At 38.7% G+C, this 24,751-nt stretch overlaps 1 protein-coding gene across 1 annotated transcript in view; it reads left to right on the top strand.

Moving 5' to 3' along the window:
* The window catches only part of LOC150082531 (solute carrier family 12 member 4-like), a 208,503-nt gene that overhangs the window by 119,594 nt on the left and 64,158 nt on the right, over positions 1-24,751 (top strand). Inside the window, exons 11-12 of the mRNA XM_090378670.1 lie at positions 258-319; positions 21,423-21,541. Of these exons, the coding sequence (XP_090234796.1) occupies positions 258-319; positions 21,423-21,541 (181 nt within the window). The remainder of the gene's footprint in view (positions 1-257; positions 320-21,422; positions 21,542-24,751) is intronic.

The raw sequence follows: 24,751 nt of genomic DNA on the forward strand, positions 1-24,751 counted from the left end.
AGATGTCCCAGAAAAGAATGAAACTGGGAAACTATCAGAGACCTGTGTATCTAGGAGCCTGCCGGGGACTCATCCCCAATTTCAGCTCCAGGATAGAATAGTGGCCTTTCTCTTCTTCACGTTTCTTTATGGTGGAAGTTTATAATAGGACATCTTAAAAACTTTAATTGCTTTTCATTCAAAAATAATAATATTTTGCATTTAATTTAAATTAAGTTAATTGTTACATGTATTTATTGATTTATACCTTAACAAAGATTGATCTTTCGGGTGTACTTCTTTTTGGTGGAACATTTCAGAATCTCTTTCTTAGAGACAAGTAAGTGGTATTTATAATTCTGATCTAATTTAATGATAAAGAAAGAAGTTGTTTTCTTATATAATTATTTAACTATTTCAACTAATTCACTAGCAGAAAGCTTGTTGAATTCATTGGGAAACTATGCACAAAAAGGGGCCCATTTATTATACATGGTTTGATCTTTGGAATTGGGAATTCTGGGTATGCTACACTGTGTAACTTCCCTTGTGTACTATGTAATCTCCTCTATTGTGCTAATTTAATTATTACAGCGGCCCTTCAATAACTATTATTAATTGAACTTTCATTAATCAAGGGACAGTTTCAATGTTATGCATTCTTATCCATTAAGGATAGGTGGAACAGGAACAGGGTATGTCTGCCATGGGCAAAGGTTGATGACGTTGTAGAGCGGATATCTTTTAAGGGCACAAAAGGTGATATAGTTGTACATGTTGGCACTAATGATATTAAGAGTGGAGACTGGCAGAATTACTTAACAAGTACAGGTCATTGTTGAAAAAAAGCCGTGAATTAGGGTTGAATTTGAAAGTGTCTGCAATTCTGCCCAGACACGATAGGAGGGAGTATATGATGACACCCTTGTCGATCAATTCGGCTCTGGAAAGATTGTGCAAGGCTCAAGGGGTGGAATTTTTTTCAGCCTGGTCTGTACTTGTTAACAGGAGAGACTGCTTCTACAAGGATGGGGTACACTTAAATAGAAAGGGTGCAAGAATATTTGCTGATGCTATCGAGGCAGTGTTAGATGGGTCGGAAAACAGCTAGCTTGGGGGGGGATACAAGGACTAATAGATTAACAGTAGCCACTGGCAGAGGTGAAAGTGATTCTTGCACTGCTACTATCGGAATGAGCAGAAGCATGGAAAACAAGATGCAGGATATTTCAGAGACTGCTGGGAGTCATTGCGGTACAAGTAAACACATGGGTTGTGTTAGGGTAGCTAAGAATAGGAACAGGTGCATGTATACTTGCGTGTACACCAATGCTAGGAGTTTGGCAAATAAATTTGATGAATTTGAAGTATTGCTCAAAGCATCAAAGGTGGATATTGTTGGTATATCAGAGACGTGGTGTCACACAGATATAAGGAATGCAGAACTGAAATGTGGGGGAGTACAATGTGTACAGAAAGATAGACAGGATAGGAAGGGCGGAGACATTATGCTATTAGTTAGAAACACAAAAAATTTAAGGAAGTGAAACCAGTCGACATCGCTGGACAGTGCGGTGTCGAGTCAGTTTGGTAAGCATTGGGAGATCAAAATTGAGAGTTGGAGTGTGCTATAGGCCTAATGACTCTGATGAGTATAATAAGAAACTGTACAATAGAGTGGTCCAGTAAATCAGAGAGTCTTATAATGGGGGATTTTAATTTCCCAGATATTGACTGGAATTTGTGGGTTGGTCACTCACACAGTAGCAAGGCTTTTGTAGATTTATTGAATGATTGTTTTCCACATCAGCATGTTCGGGAGGCAACTAGAGGGAGTAATACTCTTGATTTGATTATCAGTAGTGATTCTTCATGCATTAAGAATCTGCAGATAAAGGAACCACTAGGTGGCAGTGATCACAGTGTGCTGAAGTGGGATTTTCTCAAAAAGGTAACTACCATCAGGGGTAAAGGGAAGGGTTATTGCTTTTGTAAAGGCGACTACGATGGTCTGAGACAGTATTTAAATTCTATACAGTGGGACCAACTGATGATGTTACCAACAGCAAATTCAAAATGGGAAGCATTCAAAGAACTTATTGTTGCGCAGGTCTTTTCTCCGTTATAGCATATGCTTGCTAGTGTTCCTAGACTTCTCAGTTATGGTGTGATGTGTCAGTTAGGGATTAAATGTTCTTTGCAAGAGTTACGCTAATATTTACATCCGGAGAAACCTGGCTTTCTTGTGATCGTCTAGCAATAATTAGGACAAATCCTGTGTCCTGAAACTTGCTCAGATGGACGTTGAGCAAATTTGCAACATCAAGATTGCGATGTGTGATTTTCACCTTTGACTCCTTTCTACTTGATTGGAATCAAAAGCGCCGCCTTAACATAGCTCTTTATCAGTAATCCATTCAAAGAAATCATGTGTCATCAGAGAGTAATCAATAGGCAAAAATTAGCAAACAAAACATGGTTTATTAAACATACTAAATTGTTACAAAATACAGTTAGACAAAACAGTGTATAAGTCTTTAGTAAAATAGCCTTGAGCTTTATACCTTTACATATTTAGGTAACCAACGGATTAATTAATAATGGTATGGGTTTGCAAATTGTTATGTTCTTCATGAACATTCGACAGCCAAAGAGCGTTCATACATTGCGTAGCTGACGAATATTACACCACATTGGTGGAACATGTAAGATTGTAGGCCATGATTAATATTCAGTCTTAATATTTAATTATAATATTCAGTTTTAATATTTAATTATAATATTCAGTTTTAATGTTAATTATGATTATTCAGTTTTAATATTTAATTATAATTAATTCTAATTAAATAACGTCCGGCATTCATGTACAAGTTACAGTATCTATTAAATATGAAATGCTAAGTAAAATAACAAAACTCTCATCAAAGTATGAGTGTGCGTGAGGATAGATGTCTTTAAGCACATAAAAAATATATAAAAGGGGGGGATGGAGGTATGTTCGACTTAGCGCAATTTAGTTCCGTTCATAATTAAACAACAAGGGTTAACTTACCCGAATAATTCAGCATCGCCTCAGGAACTGTAGTTACAGGACAGTAGTTCATCTCGATTCCTTCCTATATCTCATTAACGAGTTTTTGCCTTCTTCTTCTTCCGACTGTTCGTTTTCTCTTCTTAAGAATATTTTCTTCACATTCTACAAAAGATTATCATTGCGACGGCTCTCTAACTTACTAAAATCCTAACTCAAACTCCGCTAACTGCCCTTACAAGTCACAGCTCGTTCACCGACCAACTCACACTATCCAAGCCTCAGCTCCAACTCTCTCTCTCCCCTACCACACCCTAGCTGCTAACCGAACTGCCTCCCCCCTATTTCCCCTCTAGTTAGTTTCGTCAAGCAGAAAAACATCTGGGGAACTGTCGCTTTACAGCGTTCTGACTCAACCGAAAGTCCGATTTATGAAAGTCGTTGAAAGAATTACATGTTTGTATGAGGTTTGCACAAAGGCCAAAACGGACATAAAAATCGTCTACTCTGACACAAGGAATCTATGAAATAATAAACACTCCGCTGATGCCTGAATCAAATACAATACTAGCAGTGTTCTCCGAAAATGTAACTCCCCTGTTTTTATGACCAGCGCCGCGACTTTTCTGTTTTTGTCAACAATACGCCCGGACGCTTGCCCGCTCCAAACGAATAAATATCGCACAGCTGCCACGGCAGGCGTTGGACGGTGGTTTGGAATTTCGCGGGTGCGGCTCTGCTCCCATGCGAAACGAAAGTAATTCTGCCTTCTCCCGTGAAGTAAGTACTGTATGACAGAAGATACAGCGCAGTGAAAAAGTATGAGGCCCTTGTGCTCTCTAAGAATGTACTAATACGGTTAAAAATAAATGCATTTTTAACACCCCACCGCACCACCAGTAGATTTTGCGCAAGTGAAAAGAAAATTTCACGTGCTCAAAATTTAAAGCATTACACAAACTCAAAGGTTGAGCGGGGGGTCTTTGGGGGGGAAAATCAGACATCTTTCCTCTTACATAATCAAATTAACCTAAATTAAACAAAAAGTGTCAAATATAACAATGTGTTCAACATATAGTGTACAATACATAAATATTGTTGTCTGAGGATAATTACTGTTCATGTTTTTACACTTTTGCACATGACAACCTTACCTGGTTGGAGAAACAACAACAACTTTCTTTATTTCTTTACAGCTTTATTTCTTTAAAATTATTTCTTTGCAGCAAAAAAAACATTAACACAGTAAAAAGTGGTAAGTGTTCTTGGAGAATTATGACAGTGTCTCTTGGTTTTACACATTTCTGTTTATTAATTGTGCTGTAGAATGTTCTTTTTGTTCACTATTGTTGGTTCTGGACCATCAAAGTTCTGTCATATTGGAGAAACTATCCTTCATTATCTGAAGAATCGGTAAGAGTTCATCTCTTCTGGAACATGGAGAATGTAGGGGATGTGTGACAATCCATCGCCATTCGATGCAGTAACATGACATGAAACAAATAGAAGTACAAAAGTATTAATATCTGCCCTTGTTTCTAATATTGTTTACAAAATATGATGTATATCTAACACAAAACAGAATTCACATCTATGACAATTAACAACCAAGACAGTACATTGTATATATAATGTTATTTCAACATTTGTGTAATTATATATTTAAGCTAAATTGAATGTAGATTAGCCATCCCTTACAATGCATAATCAGGGTTTAATACAAAAAAAAAATGCTTAAGGAACAAACAATTACAATGGCTACATCCACAAAAATATAAAAGAAATAAAGAGTAACATATTAGATTAATTGATAAGTAATTGTCCATGAGATTATATAACTATTTATGCAGTATTATAATCAGAGCATAAATACTTCTGACAGATGTTGCACTTCTGTCAGTCACTTCTACACCTGTTCAGAAATTATACAATACTAATGTCTGACATTCAATGGTTATATATGTCTAATACATATATATAGATTGAGCTAAGATTACATACATGATAATTCAATACTGCAGTAACATAAACTGGTTACAAACTGTGATTATTATGAAAACATATTATGTAATTGTTCAACATGAACATCTGACAGTAATATATCAGTCCTTATTTATCTCAACATTCAATCTGGTCAGTAGCCTTACTCAACTTCACTAGTCCTTTAAACTCAAGCTACTGAACGAAGGCATTGGTTGAGTGCACTGCACAGTGCTCCACCAAGCGTTTCCAAGGACACAAGAAAGGGTTGTCTCTTGGTAATGGTAATAGTTCCTTATCTGGGCAAGGAGAAGTCCCTTATGTCTACTACTGTTCTAAAGGGAAGGGTCTCCTGTAGGAATTGTGCCTTTCAACCCCTTTGGTGAGAATTGACTAGCATGGCATAGCAATCAGGTTGATCCATGACCCAGAGGGTCAAGAAGTTGAGAGCTCCTTGCTCTTGAACTGAAACCATGTACTGATTGTCACATCCAATTATGAGAATCTCCTTTGCTGAGGGTGCATCTTCTTCACCTCTAAACCACAGGATATCAACAAACAACCTGTTGTTGAAGGGTATGATGAACAATCTGCAGGGGTTTTCTTGGGCCGACTGAGCACCAAGGTCTTCAAAGTTTCTGCATGGACACCATCTTGGCCCACATCTTTGTATGCCATAGTTCTCCACAGCCACAGCATCCGTGTGAGGAGGAAGGCTCTCAGTTTGGTCACAAAATTTAACACATTCCTGACTAATAATGTTGATGTAACTGCAAGTGGGAAGAGAGAAAAAAAACACAAGCAAGGAGAATAATTCCATTTATTCACTCTTTCTCTCCTCACTCTTCCCTTTCAGTCAAAAGATTTGTTTCATTTACGTCTTCTCCTATTATTTTGAATCACAGGAGAGGGATATCTTAGGTCATTTACACTTCTCATTTACCCATTTCATTCACTCTTCCTGTTCTCACTCACAACCACAAATGTCACTTTCTCGATTTCCTTACATTTCATTTCAGAAACGAATCACTCAATTTATTTGCAAAACAAAACATGTCATGCACGGAAAACTAACAAGATTCCCATCCAAAAAAAATACTTAGAAACCATTCTCTTATTTTGAAAATCGCCCCTGATTTTCCTAATTAACACAGTGTTTTATTCATCAGCAGTCTGGAATCTTGAAGGCACGAGCATGAGTACAATACTCAGCAGTCTTATTTCCGTTTCCTTTTCATTATAGTTGATATTAACTATGTGTTTGTTCTATATTGGCTTATCTACATTCATACGATATCAATCACTCCCTTAATTTCATCCATGATGGAGTTCTCAATAGTAGGTAAACTTTATTTGAAAAAATTTAATTCTGGAACTAGAAATCTGATCCATGTTGTTTCACATCCTTATCTGAGAGTAAAACTGAGAGGTGTTTTTTTTTTTTTTCCAAAATAGCACAGGGAGATGGATCCCAAGTGTAGATCTTGAAATTCAGATGTTACCTTCTTTTCGCTTAGTCTTTACTTCAGGAAAAGACAAAACAAGTAGTACCTGGGTGGAACCAGCCGTTCCCAGGACAATTGCTTCACCTCGTCCCCAAAATGAAAGAACCAAATATGATTTTTTTTTTTTTCTCTGGATCCAATCACCTGAACTTAAATTTTAGCTATGCAATGAGAGAGAGAGAAAACAAAAGGGACCAGGGGCTTACTGGCCATGCCCTAGACAAAATGCACCCTTCCTCTCTGCATTTAATCCAGTATAATTTTATAAACTTGATATGTTTGTGCAAAAAAATAATAATGTCTGTTCAATAGAAATATTCCATCACTGGTCATATTTGATCAGAAGCTGTAGTGCTAATCTCCTTTTACTCCCCTTTTCTTTTTTTTTTTCGGTTAATGATTCTTACTTTACATGGAATTTAGGTTTTTTTTTTTTCTTTCCTGTGTTTCCACCATCATTATTCAATACTCTGTGCTTGTTGCTCCATCCATTTACACAACTGCTGATAAAACATACTGACAGAATCCAACAAAAATGATCAATATCTTCACCTCTATGGTCACGTTCTTTGATCCTTTGTTTGCCATAACTTCGCTTATCCCTTTTTTTTTTCATTAAGGTAACCTTTTCCATATGGTGAAAACTGGGCTTGCTCACCAGTCAACACATGTCCTACTGTGTCTAACTTGATCCACGTTTACATTGGTGGCATCAAACACATTCTGTAGAAAATAACTGGTGGGTTCCTAACAATCTATGATCCAACTCTGCTAGCCAATACGATTCGGCTGCTAGCCTCTGACATATACATAAGGCCTGCCAATTACACTACATATAAATACAGAAAAGAAATGTCACTCTCATGTGCCTCTCCTGTTCCAACAAAGAAAAATTGTCCTGTTCCTTCAAGACAGAGGAAACACAATAGTGAGCCTCCTCCCACACTGCTCTTTCATTCTTCAGGGTTTCTATCTTACAATTTCTCTCTTTTTTTTTTTTCTTAATCTCTCCAAGCATCTCTAAGTGCACCTGCCCAATCAAACCCTTCGCCTTCAACTCGTCGGTTCAACCTCGCTGCCAGTGGTGCTCCTAGCATCCACTGAAAGGTCCTGTCCACCATACTCGGCTGTTCAGCTGGGTCTCCAGTTCCTTGTTCTTCACTATTTTGATCTGGAGGTTCACCCCTCTGAACCTCTGTTCCTATGGTAGGATAATCTTGTTCTGCTTCATCTCTTCTAACTGAAACTGACTCGGGCACTACTTCTTCATTTTTTGGTGGAGAGATACTAGACACCACAGGAGGGGGGGTGAGTCACACGGCTACGTAAGTTGTATGTGTGAGACTGGGTGGGTACCTGTGTAATTCTGTCTGAACTTCCAGACGGCTCTGTCCTCAATTGATTCCTCGATGGGAGAGAAGATAACGGGATTGATACAGGCAAACTCACTGTTCTATCTGGTTGTAGTCTCACAGGTCTGGGGTGTATTGGTGGAATCAAAGCACATTCTTCTTCTATGGGCTCATCAAAGATCCAAGTTTCCTTAGGCACTGTCTCTGTACATGTCTGATCCAGTGATTCACTATCTTCAGGTTCTTCTTCCTCTCCTATTCTAAGTTCGGGAAAAACTTTTCGATCAACAACCTTTGTCAACCGATCCACATGCACTATCTGCCTGTCCTTTGGGTTATACAGGTTTTGTATTTCATAGTTGACCAAAGAAGTTTGACTAATTACCCTGTATGGACCTGAGCTTAAACGGGCCAGTTTCTTTGTAGTACCTGCCTTTATCTTAGGTGTGAACAGGTAAACTAGACTTCCGACACGAATACTTTTATCTACTGCCACAGCTGCTCTGTGTTCTTCTTGTTTCTGTACAGCCTCCTCCAAATGCTGAGACACAATCTCATAAGTCCTTTGGAGACGTGCACACATCTGCTCTGAGTAATTTTCTAATGAGGCATAAGTCTGTTTTGTTTTTCCATGCCATAGGTCAGATGGTAACACTAAATCTCTACCATAGATTAAGAAGTTGGGCGATTCCTGAGTAGCACTATGGGTTGCTGCATGGTACACAGCTATCGCCAGTGGTGTCATTTCGTCCCAGTCTGTTTGAGCCTCATTTATGACATGTGACAAAATATTTGCTAAGGTGCGATTTAGACGTTCGACTTTGGCATTTGCTTGAGAATGATATCGAGATGTATGGATTTGATGGATGTTCAGCTTCTCACACACTTGTCGTACCAACGAGGACATGAAATTTGTGCCTTGATCTGTAAGAATGTACTTAGGAATTCCATGTCTAGCGATCACATTATTAATAAAAGCTGTTGCAACTTCATCCGCTTTTTGAGTCTGGAGTGGCATGACCTCAGCATAACGAGTAAAGTTGTCCACTGCCAACAGCAAATACTTGTTTCCTTTCAGTGACATGGGAAGAGGTCCTAAAATGTCTAACGACACCCTCACCCAAGGGGCGTTTTCGACTGGGACTCTCATCAGAGCCGCTTTAGCTTTAGGATTATAACCCCTACGTTCCATACAAGATGGGCATGATTCAATATAATTCCGAATGTCTGCGTGCATGCCTGACCAGAAAAAAGTCCCTTTTGACTTTTTCCAGTGTCTTCTGTAACCCTAAATGGCCTCCAGAAAGTAAATCGTCATGGCATGATTTTAGAATTTTCCCCCTTCAGACCTTCTGGAACGACTAACTGTTCATTTGGGTCATCCCGGGTATTTCCAGAGCCAGACAGAGTATAGTGGTACAATAATCCATCTTCACTCATATAGAAGGAATCTGGCACCCTTGTTGATGCCTGGAGCGTTCCCTCTAGCGCTTCGATTAATTTCCGCAAGATCGGATCTTCTCTCTGTAGAGTTTTGATCAAAGTTCTGGTTTGATTTTGAGGAAAACTCACTGGTTCCTGATTTGCCTCTGTTGATATTGGAGCGACTACCTTCTTATTTCTTGGTTTCCTATGCTTTTTCTGTGACTCATCTTCCTCTAACACAGGTCTAGAAAGGAAATCTGCATTTGAATGAACTCGACCAGGGCGGTAGACAATTTGAAAGTCGTATTCTTGCAACAACATGCTCCAGCGGGCTAATCTAGGTGATGGGTTCTTTAAATTAAGCAAAAAGCTCAATGGTTGATGATTAGTTATTAATGTAAAATGATTTGACACTAGAAAAGGTTTAAATTGCATGACTGCAAAGATTATAGCCAAGGCTTCTTTCTCAGTAGTACTGTAGTTCAATTCAGACTTTTTTAACAGTCTAGACGCATAAGCTACTGGCTGTCTAGAATTCTCATCTATCTGTACTTCTAAGCATGCTGCGACACAATATGAAGATGCATCAGCAGATACCACGAAAGGTCGGGAAAAGTCAGGGTAGACCAACAAAGGTGGGGTGGTCAGAACAGTCTTTAAGTGGTCGAAAGCCTGCTGCGTTGAGCTGTTCCAGACGAATGGTGTTTCTTTCTTCGTCAAATTTGTTAGAGGTCTCGCAATCTCCGAAAAATTTGGAATAAATTTCCTGTAAAATCCTGCCATTCCTAGAAAAGATCGCACTTGTTTCGCAGTTCTTGGGGCTCGACACTCTCGAACGGCAGCCACGTTGTCTGGATCGGGGCGAATACCTTCAGAACTGATTAAATGCCCAAGGTATTTTAATTTTTCCTTCAGGAACTCACATTTCTTAGGTTTTAGCTTAAGGTCGTATTCTCTCAGACGCTGGAAAACCTTTCACAGCTTCGAAAAATGAGAATCCAGGTCGGACGAAGCAATAATTATGTCGTCGAGGTAGGCGAAAATGGATTCCTTCCCAAGGTCATGAAGCACCAAGGAGAGGGCCCTTACGAACGCAGAGGGCCCGTTCTTCAATCCAAATGGCATTCGGGAAAATTCATACAAAGATTCCCCAGTGGTGAAGGCGGTTTTGTGCCGATCAGCTGGGTGCACCTCAATTTGGTGGAAACCACTTTGCAAATCGAGCGAAGAGAAATATCGCGCCTGACCAAGAGTTTGCAGTATTTGATCAATATGAGGGAGAGGAAAGCAATCAGAGAGAGTCTTAGCGTTCAATCTCCGAAAATCCACACAGAGTCTGTAACTAGCATCTCGTTTCTTGACTAAAACAATTGGCGCCGCATATGGGGAATGGCTTGGTTGTATGATGTTGGCTTCCAAAAGTTCATTTACCTGCCTTCGAACTTCATCTTTTAACAAAAATGGAACTCTATAAGCTGTCTGTTTGACCGGTATGTTATCAGTCAGTCTAATCCTATGCTTTAACACCTTCGAGTTTCCTAACTGAGCTAGTGACTTAGCGAAAATATCTCTATACTCATATAACAAATCGGACAGTTTATGCCTTTGATCATCTGTCAAGTGATCGAGGTCAAAGTCTTGCAAAGTCACAGGAGCTGTAGTTTTCTCATTAGCTTCCTCACCTGTAAAAACAACTGTATTATCCCTAACACCTTCAAGACTAGCGATATTCATCCCTTTGGGAAGGTGGAGGGTTTCGTTTGTCAGATTGGCAACCAGAACCGACACTCTGCCATCTGGACCTAATCTGTCTATTGAGCATTTGACTGCCAGGTCATCACGACTTAAGTTAGAGTTAGGTTCTGTCAACACTAACTGTTCGGCAGAAGCAGCGAGATGGTTACAGACAGCGGTTACTACTTTTTCTGATGAGGCGGGGATCAAATGTTTGGAAGTTAATTTAGCTACCGACGGTTTTAAATTCAAATACTGGTCTCTTACGCCTTGCTCCTCGCTACCCTCTTCCCTTAAGCAAATGTTCAAAGGGGCAGAGTGTATAATTCCCTTACCCAAGTCTAATGTAAACGAAAATCGCCTTAAAATATTTAATCCTAAGATTACATCGTACTGGTCCTTAAAATTTCCTGAAGCTACCAAAATCTTATCCCGAAAAGTCGCCTGATCTAACTTAAAATTTACTGTAATTTCTGTATATATTGGAACTACATAACCTGAGACACCAGTTACAGTCAAATCTGGGCATCTGGGATTCAATGATCTATCATGCTTAATTTTATTAAATAAGTCTGTGCTTAAAAGCGATACACTTGCTCCCGTGTCTACCAAAAACCTGGCTGGGATGCCTTGAATATACCCATTGATTAGTGGCAGTTTGGCGTCATTATTTAATATATACACCCCATGTTGCACATTTCTCTGATAGGCATAAGATTTATCGAATCTATGGAAATTCTGGCGAGGGAAAGCGGTTTTATTGCGTTGGAAGTTCCTTCCATTTCGTACCATGTTCCTTCTTTGTCATAAATACCTCTCCCCATTTTGCCTATAGTCTACATGATTTGCTGATCTACCCAAAATAGATCTGTGCTGAGTTTGATCAAAGGTACATTCATTTCTGGGTGTTCCCCTTCTTTCCCTTGTAAATGAGCTCATATTATCCCTATTTCGATTGTTATTATAAGTTTTATCTGTTAATGTATCTCTATTTCTATTAAAATTACTGCTCTTTCCATTAACATAGGCTGTCCCATTTTTTGGCACTGCAGTGTATTCGAGCGTCGAGCGCCAATCATGCCGAGAAGGAGAAAAATTCAGCGCCGGCCGATAATTACTTGAACGGCCGCAGCCAGCAAAACAATTCTGTCCCTGCTCCGTAGTGTCTATGCGATTCCGTAACCCATGCTTCCGGTCATAATTCAGTTCTCCATAGCGTCGGTACTCGTGATTGTTGACCCCATTTGTGGCATATCCTAGCAACGCCCTTCCTGACTGTGAGTGCCTTACGGGGAATGCTATGCGGTCGCAGAAAGGGGGGAATGCATAAGCTTCAGTATTAAAATTTTGGCTTGGATGATATCTGTTATTATCTGCGGCTTGCGTTTTTAAATTATTGTGTGTAATATTATTTACAGCTAGTGTATGTAGCGATTGCTGTAGGTCTTTTATCTGGTCCTGCAATGGCTTAATGATTTCTTTAAAATAGTTTTCTTGTTGGTCCCATATTTCTCAATCACTGTTATTCTGACTATACATGGCATTAATTGACCTGTGTTTTGTTTCTGTAATAAGCTCGTTGGTTTCCTCGCGCTTCGCTACTGCAATTGCCTGTGTGAAGGTGACAGGATTTTGTGAAAGAACCAGTCTCCTGATCTTATTTGAAACGCCCCTGAGAAATTGAGCCAGCATTGCTTGATCTAATATTGATAATGCCTCTTGCGACTCACTTTGTGTTTTAAATGCTAACCAGGCCAGATTTTTAACCCTAGTAGCAAAATTTGCTACGGTCTCATTAGGCAATTGTACAGCATGTGAAAAATTATGTAGACATGTCACACTAGGTTCCGTTTTTTCGAACTGAGCCAAAAATGCATTTTTAAACACACTATAATCTTTTTCCTTACGTAATTCTAAAGAATTTGCGAGGAATTCCGCAGCAAAAGAGCGAACTTTGGATCTACAGACAGCTATTAACTCAGAATTTCCCCAGAGTGCTAATTGTCCTACACTTTCTAGCATTTCAAAAAAATATTGAACAGATTGACCTTCATCAGGGCTACCTGAAAAAATTGGGACAAGGCCCAAGTATCCTGCAATATTAGCCAAATAAGGTCTGCCCATTTCGGGAGAGGGTTGTGTCTCCTGGGTTCCAAAAAGTGGAACAGAATTTTCTATACCTGAGGTTTGTGGGCTCTGTCCCTCCATTTTGACTTAATTAGTGTCTGTGTAAAATTAATGTCCCCCAAAATGGTGTGAAGCCTACCTTTCCGTTGAGCTGAAACAGAAATATATCGTTAATAATCAGCAATTCTAAAGCAAAAGGTATTACAACATGTAACTCGTTTTATTCTTAATTTTTGATAAATTTTCTAGTTTAAAACATTACAAGTTGCTGCCTGTTGTTCAATATAAGTGTTCCTGGAGACGTCTGTGTTATTTGTACTGCTGTAAAAAAAAAATGCCTATGACTAGTCTCTGTACACACAAAAATCAGTGCTGTCACAATCCTTTCTATTAGAAGTATGTTCCTCAGTCTACAACCATCAGAATCATTTACGGGCATTCATATATATCGGGTTTTTCATCCCGCAAGGACACACTTGAATCCTGGTCATGGCACCAGTGTTGCGCAGGTCTTTTCTACGTTATAGCATATGCTTGCTAGTGTTCCTAGACTTCTCAGTTATGGTGTGATGTGTCAGTTAGGGATTAAATGTTCTTTGCAAGAGTTATGCTAATATTTACATCCGGAGAAACCTGGCTTTCTTGTGATCGTCTAGCAATAATTAGGACAAATCCTGTGTCCTGAAACTTGCTCAGATGGACGTTGAGCAAATTGGCAACATCAAGATTGCGTTGTGTGATTTTCACCTTTGACTCCTTTCTACTTGATTGGAATCAAAAGCGCCGCCTTAACATAGCTCTTTATCAGTAATCCATTCAAAGAAATCATGTGTCATCAGAGAGTAATCAATAGGCAAAAATTAGCAAACAAAACATGGTTTATTAAACATACTAAATTGTTACAAAATACAGTTAGACAAAACAGTGTATAAGTCTTTAGTAAAATAGCCTTGAGCTTTATACCTTTACATATTTAGGTAACCAACGGATTAATTAATAATGGTATGGGTTTGCAAATTGTTATGTTCTTCATGAACATTCGACAGCCAAAGAGCGTTCATACATCGCGTAGCTGACGAATATTACATCACATTGGTGGAACATGTAAGATTGTAGGCCATGATTAATATTCAGTCTTAATATTTAATTATAATATTCAGTTTTAATATTTAATTATAATATTCAGTTTTAATGTTAATTATGATTATTCAGTTTTAATATTTAATTATAATTAATTCTAATTAAATAACGTCCGGCATTCATGTACAAGTTACAGTATCTATTAAATATGAAATGCTAAGTAAAATAACAAAACTCTCATCAAAGTATGAGTGTGCGTGAGGATAGATGTCTTTAAGCACATAAAAAATATATAAAGGGGGGGGGGATGGAAGTATGTTCGACTTAGCGCAATTTAGTTCCGTTTATAATTAAACAACAAGGGTTAACTTACCCGAATAATTCAGCATCGCCTCAGGAACTGTAGTTACAGGACAGTAGTTCATCTCGATTCCTTCCTATATCTCATTAACGAGTTTTTGCCGCCGCCTTCTTCCGACTGTTCGTTTTCTCTTCTTAAGAATATTTTCTTCACATTCTACAAAAGATTATCATTGCGACGGCTCTCTAACGTACTAAAATCCTAACTCAAACTCCGCTAACTGCCCTTACAAGTCACAGCTCGTTCACCGACCAACTCACACTATCCAAGCCTCAGCTACAACTCTCTCTCTCCCCTACCACACCCTAGCTGCTAACCGAACTGCCTCCCCCTATTTCCCCTCTAGTTAGTTTCGTCAAGCAGAAAAACATCTGGGGAACTGTCGCTTTACAGCGTTCTGACTCAACCGAAAGTCCGATTTATGAAAGTCGTTGAAAGAATTACATGTTTGTATGAGGTTTGCACAAAGGCCAAAACGGACATAAAAATCGTCTACTCCGACACAAGGAATCTATGAAATAATAAACACTCCGCTGATGCCTGAATCAAATACAATACTAGCAGTGTTCTCCGAAAATGTAACTCCCCTGTTTTTATGACCAGCGCTGCGACTTTTCTGTTTTTGTCAACAATACGCCCGGACGCTTGCCCGCTCCAAACGAATAAATATCGCACAGCCGCCACGGCAGGCGTTGGACGGTGGTTTGGAATTTCGCGGGTGCGGCTCTGCTCCCATGCGAAACGAAAGTAATTCTGCCTTCTCCCGTGAAGTAAGTACTGTATGACAGAAGATACAGCGCAGTGAAAAAGTATGAGGCCCTTGTGCTCTCTAAGAATGTACTAATACGGTTAAAAATAAATGCATTTTTAACATTATCTTGGAGGCTACTAGGCGTTACATACCAACAAAGAAATATTGTTCAAGGTTTAGGCCTAAATAGATGTCAGATGAACTAATGAGACACATGGCAGAGAAGAAAAATGCATGGGATACATAAATTAACACCTGACACAGAAGCCTATGATAGATATAAGCTGGTCTGTAACAAAGTCACAAAGGAGGTTAGGCAGGCAAAGGCAGATTATGAGAAATCTTTGGCAAAGGATGAAAAGAAAAACAGCAAAGAGTTCTTTACTTATGTAAACTCTAGAAGGAAGGGGATGAATCAGATTGGTCCACATGATATCGATGGTTCAACTGTTGATGATCCTGCTCAGGTAGCTAACAACCTAAATGAATATTTTGCATCAACATTCAAACATGAGGAGTTATTCAGCGAGGAGAATGCCAAAAGTGTATTCAACTCTGGCAGTAAGCTAGAATAATCTTGTAATAACTGTGAGTAAAGTGGAGGAGAAATTGTTGAAGATAAACACAAGAAAGGCACCTGGGGTGGATGGGATCTATCCAGTTATATTAAAGGCGGCAGCAAAGGAAGTAAGGAAACCCTTACCATTATTATGAGAGCTTCCTTGAACTCAGGGGAGGTACCCATAGACTGGAGATGTGCAAATGTGACCCCAATTCACAAAGGAGTATCAAAGGCTGACACAAGTAATTATAGACCTGTGAGTTTAATTTCTGTTCCAGGAAAATAAATGAGGCACTGGTTAAAGAAGCACTACAGGATCATCTAGACAAGACTTCAGTTATAGCTCGGACACAGCATGGTTTTGTTAAGGGGAAGTCTTGCCTGACCAATTTGATTGGATACTATGATGCAGTCACAAAAGAACTGGATGCAGGGAATAACTTTGATATTATATATTTGGATCTTAGAAAGGCTTTTGATACTGTTGCAAATGGAAGACTGCTGCACAAATTGGAGCAGTGTGGCATTGGAGGCAAATTGCTGCTATGGATAAAGGGGTGGTTGAGGGGGAGAAGACAGAGAGTGGTAATTAATGGACACTGCTCATCGTGGACTAATGTTATTAGTGGAGTCCCTCAGGTTCAGTGTTGGGTCCATTATTGTTTTCTATATTTATAAATAATATTGATGATGGTATATCAAGCTTAATGTCCAAGTTTGCAGACGATACAAAGGTTGAAAGGGTTGTTAAGGACACTACTGACGGTATGCTACTGTAACAGGATCTGGAAAGGTTGAGCCGATGGGCTGAGAGGTGGCAAATGAAGTTAAACATTGACAAATGTAAAGTACTACATATGGGAAACAGCAACACCAGAGCAACGTATCAACTCTGTGGTACTATACTGACAGTGGTAGAGAATGAAAAGGACCTGGGGGTAATTGTGCAGGCAGATATGAAGTTCTCTGAGCAGTGCAGACGGGCTGCAAGAGTAGCTCATGATGTCTTGTGAATGATATACAGGAATTTTTCTAGCAGGGATAAGGAGTTGATTATTCCATTGTATAAGCCAATGGTCAGGCCACACCTTGAGTACTGTATACAGGTCTGGAGGCCTCATTTCAAGAAGGATGGAGAGCTGCTGGAACGAGTACAGAGAAGGGCAACAAGATTAGTGAATGGAACAAAGGGTTGCTCTTACAAAGAAAGGCATATGTTTTGCAAATTACAGTGTCTGGAGACTAGGCACCGGTGAAGTGATCTGATAGAGGTGTATAAAGCCTTGAATGGTTTGAGCATGCTCAATACTAATGGGATTCTTCCTCTTGCTCAGAATAATCATCTGAGCGGGTATAGATTCAAATTGAGGAAAGAGAGTTGTAGAATAGATGTGCAGAAATTTGCCTTTAACCAGCGGGTAGTTGGTTGGTGGAACATACTTCCATCCCTTGTTGTGGAAGTTGATAGCCTAAATAAATTTAGGGCTCAGCTGGATAGGCATTTCGAACGAACGAAAGGGTGAAATGGAAGGGTTTTTTTTTGGCTGATGCTGCATAAGCTTGCTTTCTTGCATCATATGCCTCTACTAATGATAATTAGTCTTCCCTCTTCTTTTCCTTGGCATACTTTTCCTCCTCCTCTGTCCCAGACCACTGAGATGTCAAGAAGGTGGATTAAGATAGTTGGACATATCGTCCAACTATCTTCATCCACCTCTTCTTTGGTCATCCACATCGTTATCCTTCCAACATTCTTCTGCTTACATACTGATCCAACCCTCTTTAGATATGCCCTGCCATCTTAATCTATTCTCTCCTTTCCTCCCCCACTCCCCCATCTCTGTTTCTTCGTATCTTTTCAGGTTTTTCCCTTTAGCGTTTTTTCCATTTGGCTTTCCTGAAAAAAAATTATTTTATACCTATAGCACATTATGCCAATTGAAACTCATGCTGTAAATCATATGCACAGATATTTTGCCAGCAGTGATAAGAAGGTAATAAGGAAGGATGTTGAGTTGCTTAAGCGTGTACAGAGAAGGGCAACAAGATTGGTGAGGGGAACGAAGGGGTCCTCTTACTAAGAAAGGCTTAAGTTCTGCAAATTTCAGCAGCTGGAGACTAGGCACCTGTGAGGTGATCTGATTGAGGTGAATAAGGCCTTGAATAGGTTGAGCATGCTGAATTCTGATGGGATTCTTCTGCTTGAGGAAGAATGCAAACCTGAGGGGGCATAAATTCAAATTGAGGAAAGACAGTTGAAGAATAGATGTGCAGAAATTTGCCTTTAGCCAGCAGGTGGTTAATTGCTGGAACAAACTTCTATCTGTCATTGTGGAAGTTGATAGCTTAAATAAATTCAATGAGGAACTGGACAAACTTTTAGAGGGAATGGATGTGTGAAATTGGTTTTTTTTTTTAGTAGTAATAATAGTAATGGAACCATCACATGCCTCCATTACTACTACTACTACTACTACTGCTATTCTGCTGCTGTATAAGGCAATGGTTAGACCAGTGTTTCTCAATCTTTTTACTCTCGTGGCACATTTTCCAAAGAAGAAAAATTTCGCGGCACACCTACGTAGTCATAGAAGAAGAAATTTCTAAATTTCGCGGCACACTTGGAAAATTTTGCGGCACACCCTTTGAGAAACACTGGGTTAGACGACACTTTGAGTACTGCATACAGGTGCAGAAGCCTTGTTTAAGGATCTGGATCTGGGAACTAGGCACCTACAAGGAGATCTGACGTCACATATCTACAAGGCCTTGAATGGATTGAGTAGCTAAATGTTGGTGGCATCCTCATCTATTAGCCAGCGAGTTGTTGATTACTGGAATAAGTTTCCTTATGGGATATTGAGGCTGACAGTTTAGAGAGATTCAAAAGTCAGTTGGATAGACACTTACTTGAGAAAGGGATCAATGGCTAGTTTGTTTTATTTTATTTATTTATTATTTTATTTTAATTTTTTTTGGCTGATGCAACAAAAGCCTCCGTCTTCCCTTCCCTTCAGCATATGGCTAATACTAACTAATAGGCAAATGATGCATAGGAGCAAGTTTATCAGAATCATACAAAAAAAAGAAGGAAAAAACTTCTCATAACACCTATCTAACAATTTTAATAATTTGTCTAATTCTTATATTTATTTAAACTACACGCCTCAACAACACCAGGTTGAATTTTTTTTTCAACAATCAACTACTCTGGCTGAAAGAAAATTTCCACACTTCTATCCTGTAGCCATCCTTCCTTAATATAAATTTATATACATTTGATTGAATTAAAAACAGTAGAGGAAGAAAGGATTTGAGAGTTATGATACAGTTGGGCATAAAGTTCTCTGAGCAGTGTAAAAGGTGGCAAGAAAGGCCCATGGTGTTCTATTGATGATAAACACTGAGTAATCACTGAATTATGACCTATTACTTCATAGGACCTCCTTTTGCCCTCAGTACTGGTGCCTCCGTAGCCAGGTGGGAAGGAGCAGCAGCGCGTATCACGTGCTTCTTGATTAGACCGGGGTTCGAGCCCGTGACCACCAAATATGGAGGATGCGGAAAGGTCGGGGAATGACCACCGCATATCCCGGAGCAATATGGCCTTAGTTGCTAATGCTCCTAAAAACCAAATGACTAACTAACTAACTAGCCCTCAGTACAGCAGCTATCCAATGTGGCATTGATTCAACAAGATGTCGGAAGCATTCAGGAGGTATGGCCAACCAAGCTGTGTGTAATGTGGCTAGCAATGGCAGGTATGGAGGCGTCTGGTGTGTTCAGATGCCTGATATGCCTTTCCATAGTGTCCCACAAGTGCTCTATGGGATGGATATTGGGGTAGTTCGGAGGCCAATCGATATGCTGGAAGTCAGAACTGTATTCTTCAACCCATTCCTGCACATCAAGTGCCCGATGGCTCGGTGCATTGTCATCTTGGAAGACACCATCGCCATTCGGGAAAAAGTGTAACATAGCGGGGGTGTACACAGTCAGCAAGCAGTTGACGATAACTGAGACCACTGATACATTGTTCCATATGCACAAGGGGTCCAAGTTCCTGCCAGTGAAACATGCCCCACACCATACAACTGCCTCCACCGGCCTGCACTTTTGATACCATACATGATGGATGAAGAGCCTCATGTTGTTGACACCAAATCCGTACACGACCATCCTCGGTGTGGAGTAAATAATGTGACATCTCACCAGCACACCTTCTTCCAGTCTTCTAATGTCCAACTTGCATGCTCTTTGCACCAGGCAAGTCTTTTACGCTGATGAAGCTTGGTTAGGAGAGGATGCTGTAGGGGTCGTCTGCTGGTATAGCCCATATGTGTGAGTGTGTGACACATGGTCGTGCCAGATATTGTTCCAGGTTGACCCATGTTGTATTGGGTAGTCAACTCTTCAACAGTGGTGCACCAGTTCATCTGTATGAGTCGTCGGACCTGGTGTTCACCTCTAACATCAACCTTTGGCTGACCTTTGCAGTTTTGCTGTTGGGTCATTGTTTGACCATTTTGACGCCAGTCCTGGTACACTTTAACATCAGTGGCTCTCGAACACCACACCAGTTCAGCCATTTGGAAAATCGAGGCACCAGTTCATCAAGCTCCTACAATCTGTCCTTTATCAAAGTCCAACAAATCCTTTCTTTTACCCATCATGCTTGGAATTTTACTACCTATTGAAACACTGACACCTTATCTATGCTACATAGGTCGACTAACTGCGCACTCTCATACCTCATATGGTCAACGGGTCGCATTCAGTTTTCATAGGAGTGGTTATAATTCAGTGATCACTCAGTGTATTGTACATTTGCTTGCAGAGATTATCATACCTAAAGCTTCTTGAAAGGGTCCAAAGACAGGCAGTGCATGTGGTGAGACCATCAAAGGGATGTCCATAGGAGGAACGACTTCAAATATGTGTGCTGCAGTCACCCTGAAGTAGTACTGTTTGGTGCTGATTATTAACTTGACCTCATCAGAAAATTTTGACATCATGCCTTTTATCACTTTGACAATGTCATTTAAGAAAATCAAAAACAGCAATGGCTCCAGTACTGATCCTTTAAGAACTCCATGTTGGACCAATATGAAGAGTAACCATTAATCACAGCCTCCTGCCTCCTACTGTGCAGGTAGGAGGCAGAGTATGTGTAGAGGATTGTGAGTAGTGTTAAAAGTTTGCTGCAGTTGGATAAAATAAGTAAAACTAATTATTAAAAAGTTTTTTTAATAATTAGTTTTAAAAAGACATTTGGCAGAGTATTGCTGAACTCCAGTTAAATAATATTGACATTATTTCCTACATCCACTTTGTGAATGACTCTATCAAAATAGTTTACCAAGCTTGTGAAACATGATTTTCCCTTAACAAAAATGTGTTGTGCTTCCTTCAGAATTCCATCCTATCCAGATGATCCTATATTGCATTCTTGATCATTGATTCCTTGATTTTCCCTACCACTGAATATGTATTAGTATTAATAATACTAATAATACATTGATGATTTTTATTTAGATTTGGCGAAAGCATAGGAGGAGCACTTTCAGTTGCACATTTAGCATGGCCTCACCCACTTGTTGTTGTTATAGGATCCTTTTTGTCTACAGTAGGGGCAGGATTACAGTCTCTTACAGGTGAATTTAGAAAACTTTCTTTTAAATATGAATATGTTTTAAAAGTTTTCTGTAGTTTTTAAAAAGTATTTTAATAAGTAGTTTTTTAAAAAAGTTTTTTAATGAGTAGTTTTAAAAAGACCTTTGGTGTAATTTTCATTAATTTCTCCTCTGTCAATTATGCAATGATACTGAGGCAGAATACAATTGCTATCTTTTCTTCAACAAGACCTTCTCCATTCTTTTGTAATTATTATTTAAATTTGGTGAAAGCCTAGAAGAAAGAGCACTTTCAACAGCACACAGGAAACCAAAGAGTGGGTGAAACCACTCTTTGGTTTTCTTGGAAGGGATTAAAAGTGCATCCTGATGGATGTGCGCATTAAGAGTGCAAGGGATTAAGAGTGCATACTGATGGAAGTCTTTGTAACATTTTCTTGTAAAAAACAAAAGCTGTTAAAGTGGTTAAACATTGCTGTTCTTTACTTTACCTGATGTAAGGCCGAAATGGTTTTCTCTAGGCATGATATGTACAAGATAAAATGATGTATTTCCACTACAAGATTTCAAATGTTGCTCTTGCCTTTTTTGTGGGAAAATTTGCGTATACAATAGACTCTTGATTTTCCAGGATAGATGGTAAAAAAAAAATTCCCAGATAATCGATTTCCCGGTTAATCCAAAAATACAGTAAATCCCCGACATACGTAAGAGATACATTCCAGGACTTATTACATAAGTCGAGTTTTAACTCGGGAATGACTAATAAAATATTGCTACTGTATCCCTGATATGCCAAAATTATAAAAACCACATAATATTCTCAGAAGAATGAATTAAAATAGTTATATATTTTTAATTAATTCGATTAAAAACTTTATCTGGGGACAGCGGTGAAGTAGCCGGAGTGGCACATAAAAAAAAAATAAACATAAAAGGAATAAAAAAACGCATGTTATTGTACCGTAAAAACTGATTTGTATTTCGTAGCCCTGGTTATTATAGTTGACTTCATTGGTGCCGATCACTTCACCGCTTTCATATTCTGTTTTTCTCTTTTATTTTGTCCACCGTTGCCACTGACAGATCTGAATTCCACACACGATACTTATGTTTAGCCATTTTCATACATCCTTATTATTTTAATTTTCTGATCCATCTCAATCGCTTTCCTTATCTTGATAGATTTACCAGTACTGCTGTCACTTATTCTCTTAGTCAGCATCATGATAACATTAAAAATTAAATTTTCTGGAAAGAACTTCACAGGGTTAAGGCAAAAACTCACTATTATCACCCCACGCAAACTCACGTTTTACTAAAGCACATTTCCAGAGGTCATTGCCATAAAACAAAAACAATTTGGACTTTCCGGGTTATTGGGCTTTTCTGTTAGTGTATCTAATTATAAAGGGGTAGTAAACTCGATCTTATTGAATTTGCATAATACTACCGATAACTGGAATTCTGTGGGTTTTTTTTATTATGGTGAAATGTATGTCCCCTTCACTGAAATCTTCAGTCATATAAAAAAATATATATATAAATAACGTAACGTAAGTCTGAACCTATGTAAATCGCCGACTTACTGTGTCGAAAATGCAACCTACGTAAAAAGTATGGTGATAAATAAAAAAAACGAAAAAAACTTACCACGCACTACTCGCGTGTCCAATACAATGCTTCCCTTTATTTTTTACAATAACGTGTACGGTTTCATCACCAGCATTATAATGGTTCATTAGAGATTTAACGGATGCACCGTTTTCAAACTTTTGAATAATTTCAAGATTTTGTTCAATTGAAAGCACAACTGTTGCGTTTGCCCATCATTTTCGTGATTTATAAACAAAAAAAAAATTCTGACATTAATAACGAACAAAATTTGTCCTTTTGCAGTGCGATGGAACACAACAATATCGACGAGATGCACTAAAACAAACTAAACATTTGGTCTCTCTCTCTTTTTTTTTTTTTTTTTTTTTGAAGGGCAGGTGTGAAGACAGTGGGGATTGCAAGATAATAGGTACACTAATCTCCCAATGATGATGTAAAATGCCTCTTCTCACTTATTTACAACTTGCAAAACATCTGTTTATACCTTTATATTTATTACTTGAATTTTATAAGATTTCGGGTTGGCTTTTTTTTTTTTTTTTTTTTTCTTTTAATTTGGAGTCTTGAAGTGTCCCAGTTAATCTGATCCCTGTAATTCGAGAGTCTGATGTATCTCTTTTGAGGTTACTCCTCTCTCATTTTTTTTTTTTTTAAATGTCCTTAGTAAGTCTATCAGTTTTAGAGTGAATTTCTTTCCCTTTTAGCAGTGTGTGTGTGTGTGTGTGTGTGTGTGTGTGTGTGTGTGTGTGTGTTGGAGAGGAGAAAAATGATAGAAGAACTCATAACAAGAAATTATAATTTCAACAAATGAAATAAATTGACATCAAAATAATTAACTGACAGGTAAGTCATGTCAAAATAGCCAATGGGCAGATATCGGAAAAGATATCTGCTCAGTAAAAAAACAAGCCTTTTTAAAAAAAATCTAACTACCTCACTAGCACATAACTTTTAAAATATGGTAATTTTGAATAAATTTGGCAAATTTTCTTATCCTATGCTAAAACTTATAAATCATATTTGGACAGATTCAGCAGATAAAAGAAAAAATAAAATACAAATAAAAATAATCTGTTTCACACTAGTTACTAAAGTTATCTTTATAATTTTTTTTATGAAAACCCCAAACACAAAAAGTATTAGAGCCTTCAGAAGTGTATGTGGGTTGAAAGTTAAGATGATGAAAGAAGATACTTGACATTAGATATGAATTTTTGTGATTGTCATTTTCAGGAAATATGTGTGAAAGGAGGTTATTCCAGAAAACAGAAGTTTGAATAAATAAGGAAGAAGAAGAAAAGTTGGTTCTGTGAGTTTGAAGTTGGATAGTAAAAGGATGCTAACAGGTTATGGCATGTATCCAGATTAGTTTAGGAAGGAGAGAGAGAGAAAGAGAGAGAGAGAGTGGGGGGGGGGAATTATATAGAAGCCAATTCAGAAGAACAGTACCTATGGAAGTATTCTATAGAAAAGGCATGCAACAGAAACAGAATGCCATTGAGACAAAATTAGCATTAGCATTAGTAGAGGCATATGATGCAAGAAAGCAAGCTTATGCAGCATCAGCCAAAAAAAAAAAAAAAACCACTTCCACTTCACCCCTCCGTTCGTTCG

This window comes from Mastigoproctus giganteus, chromosome 7 (genome assembly GCF_048544385.1).
Source record: "Mastigoproctus giganteus isolate SK-2022 chromosome 7, ASM4854438v1, whole genome shotgun sequence".
NCBI lineage: Eukaryota > Metazoa > Arthropoda > Arachnida > Uropygi > Thelyphonidae > Mastigoproctus > Mastigoproctus giganteus.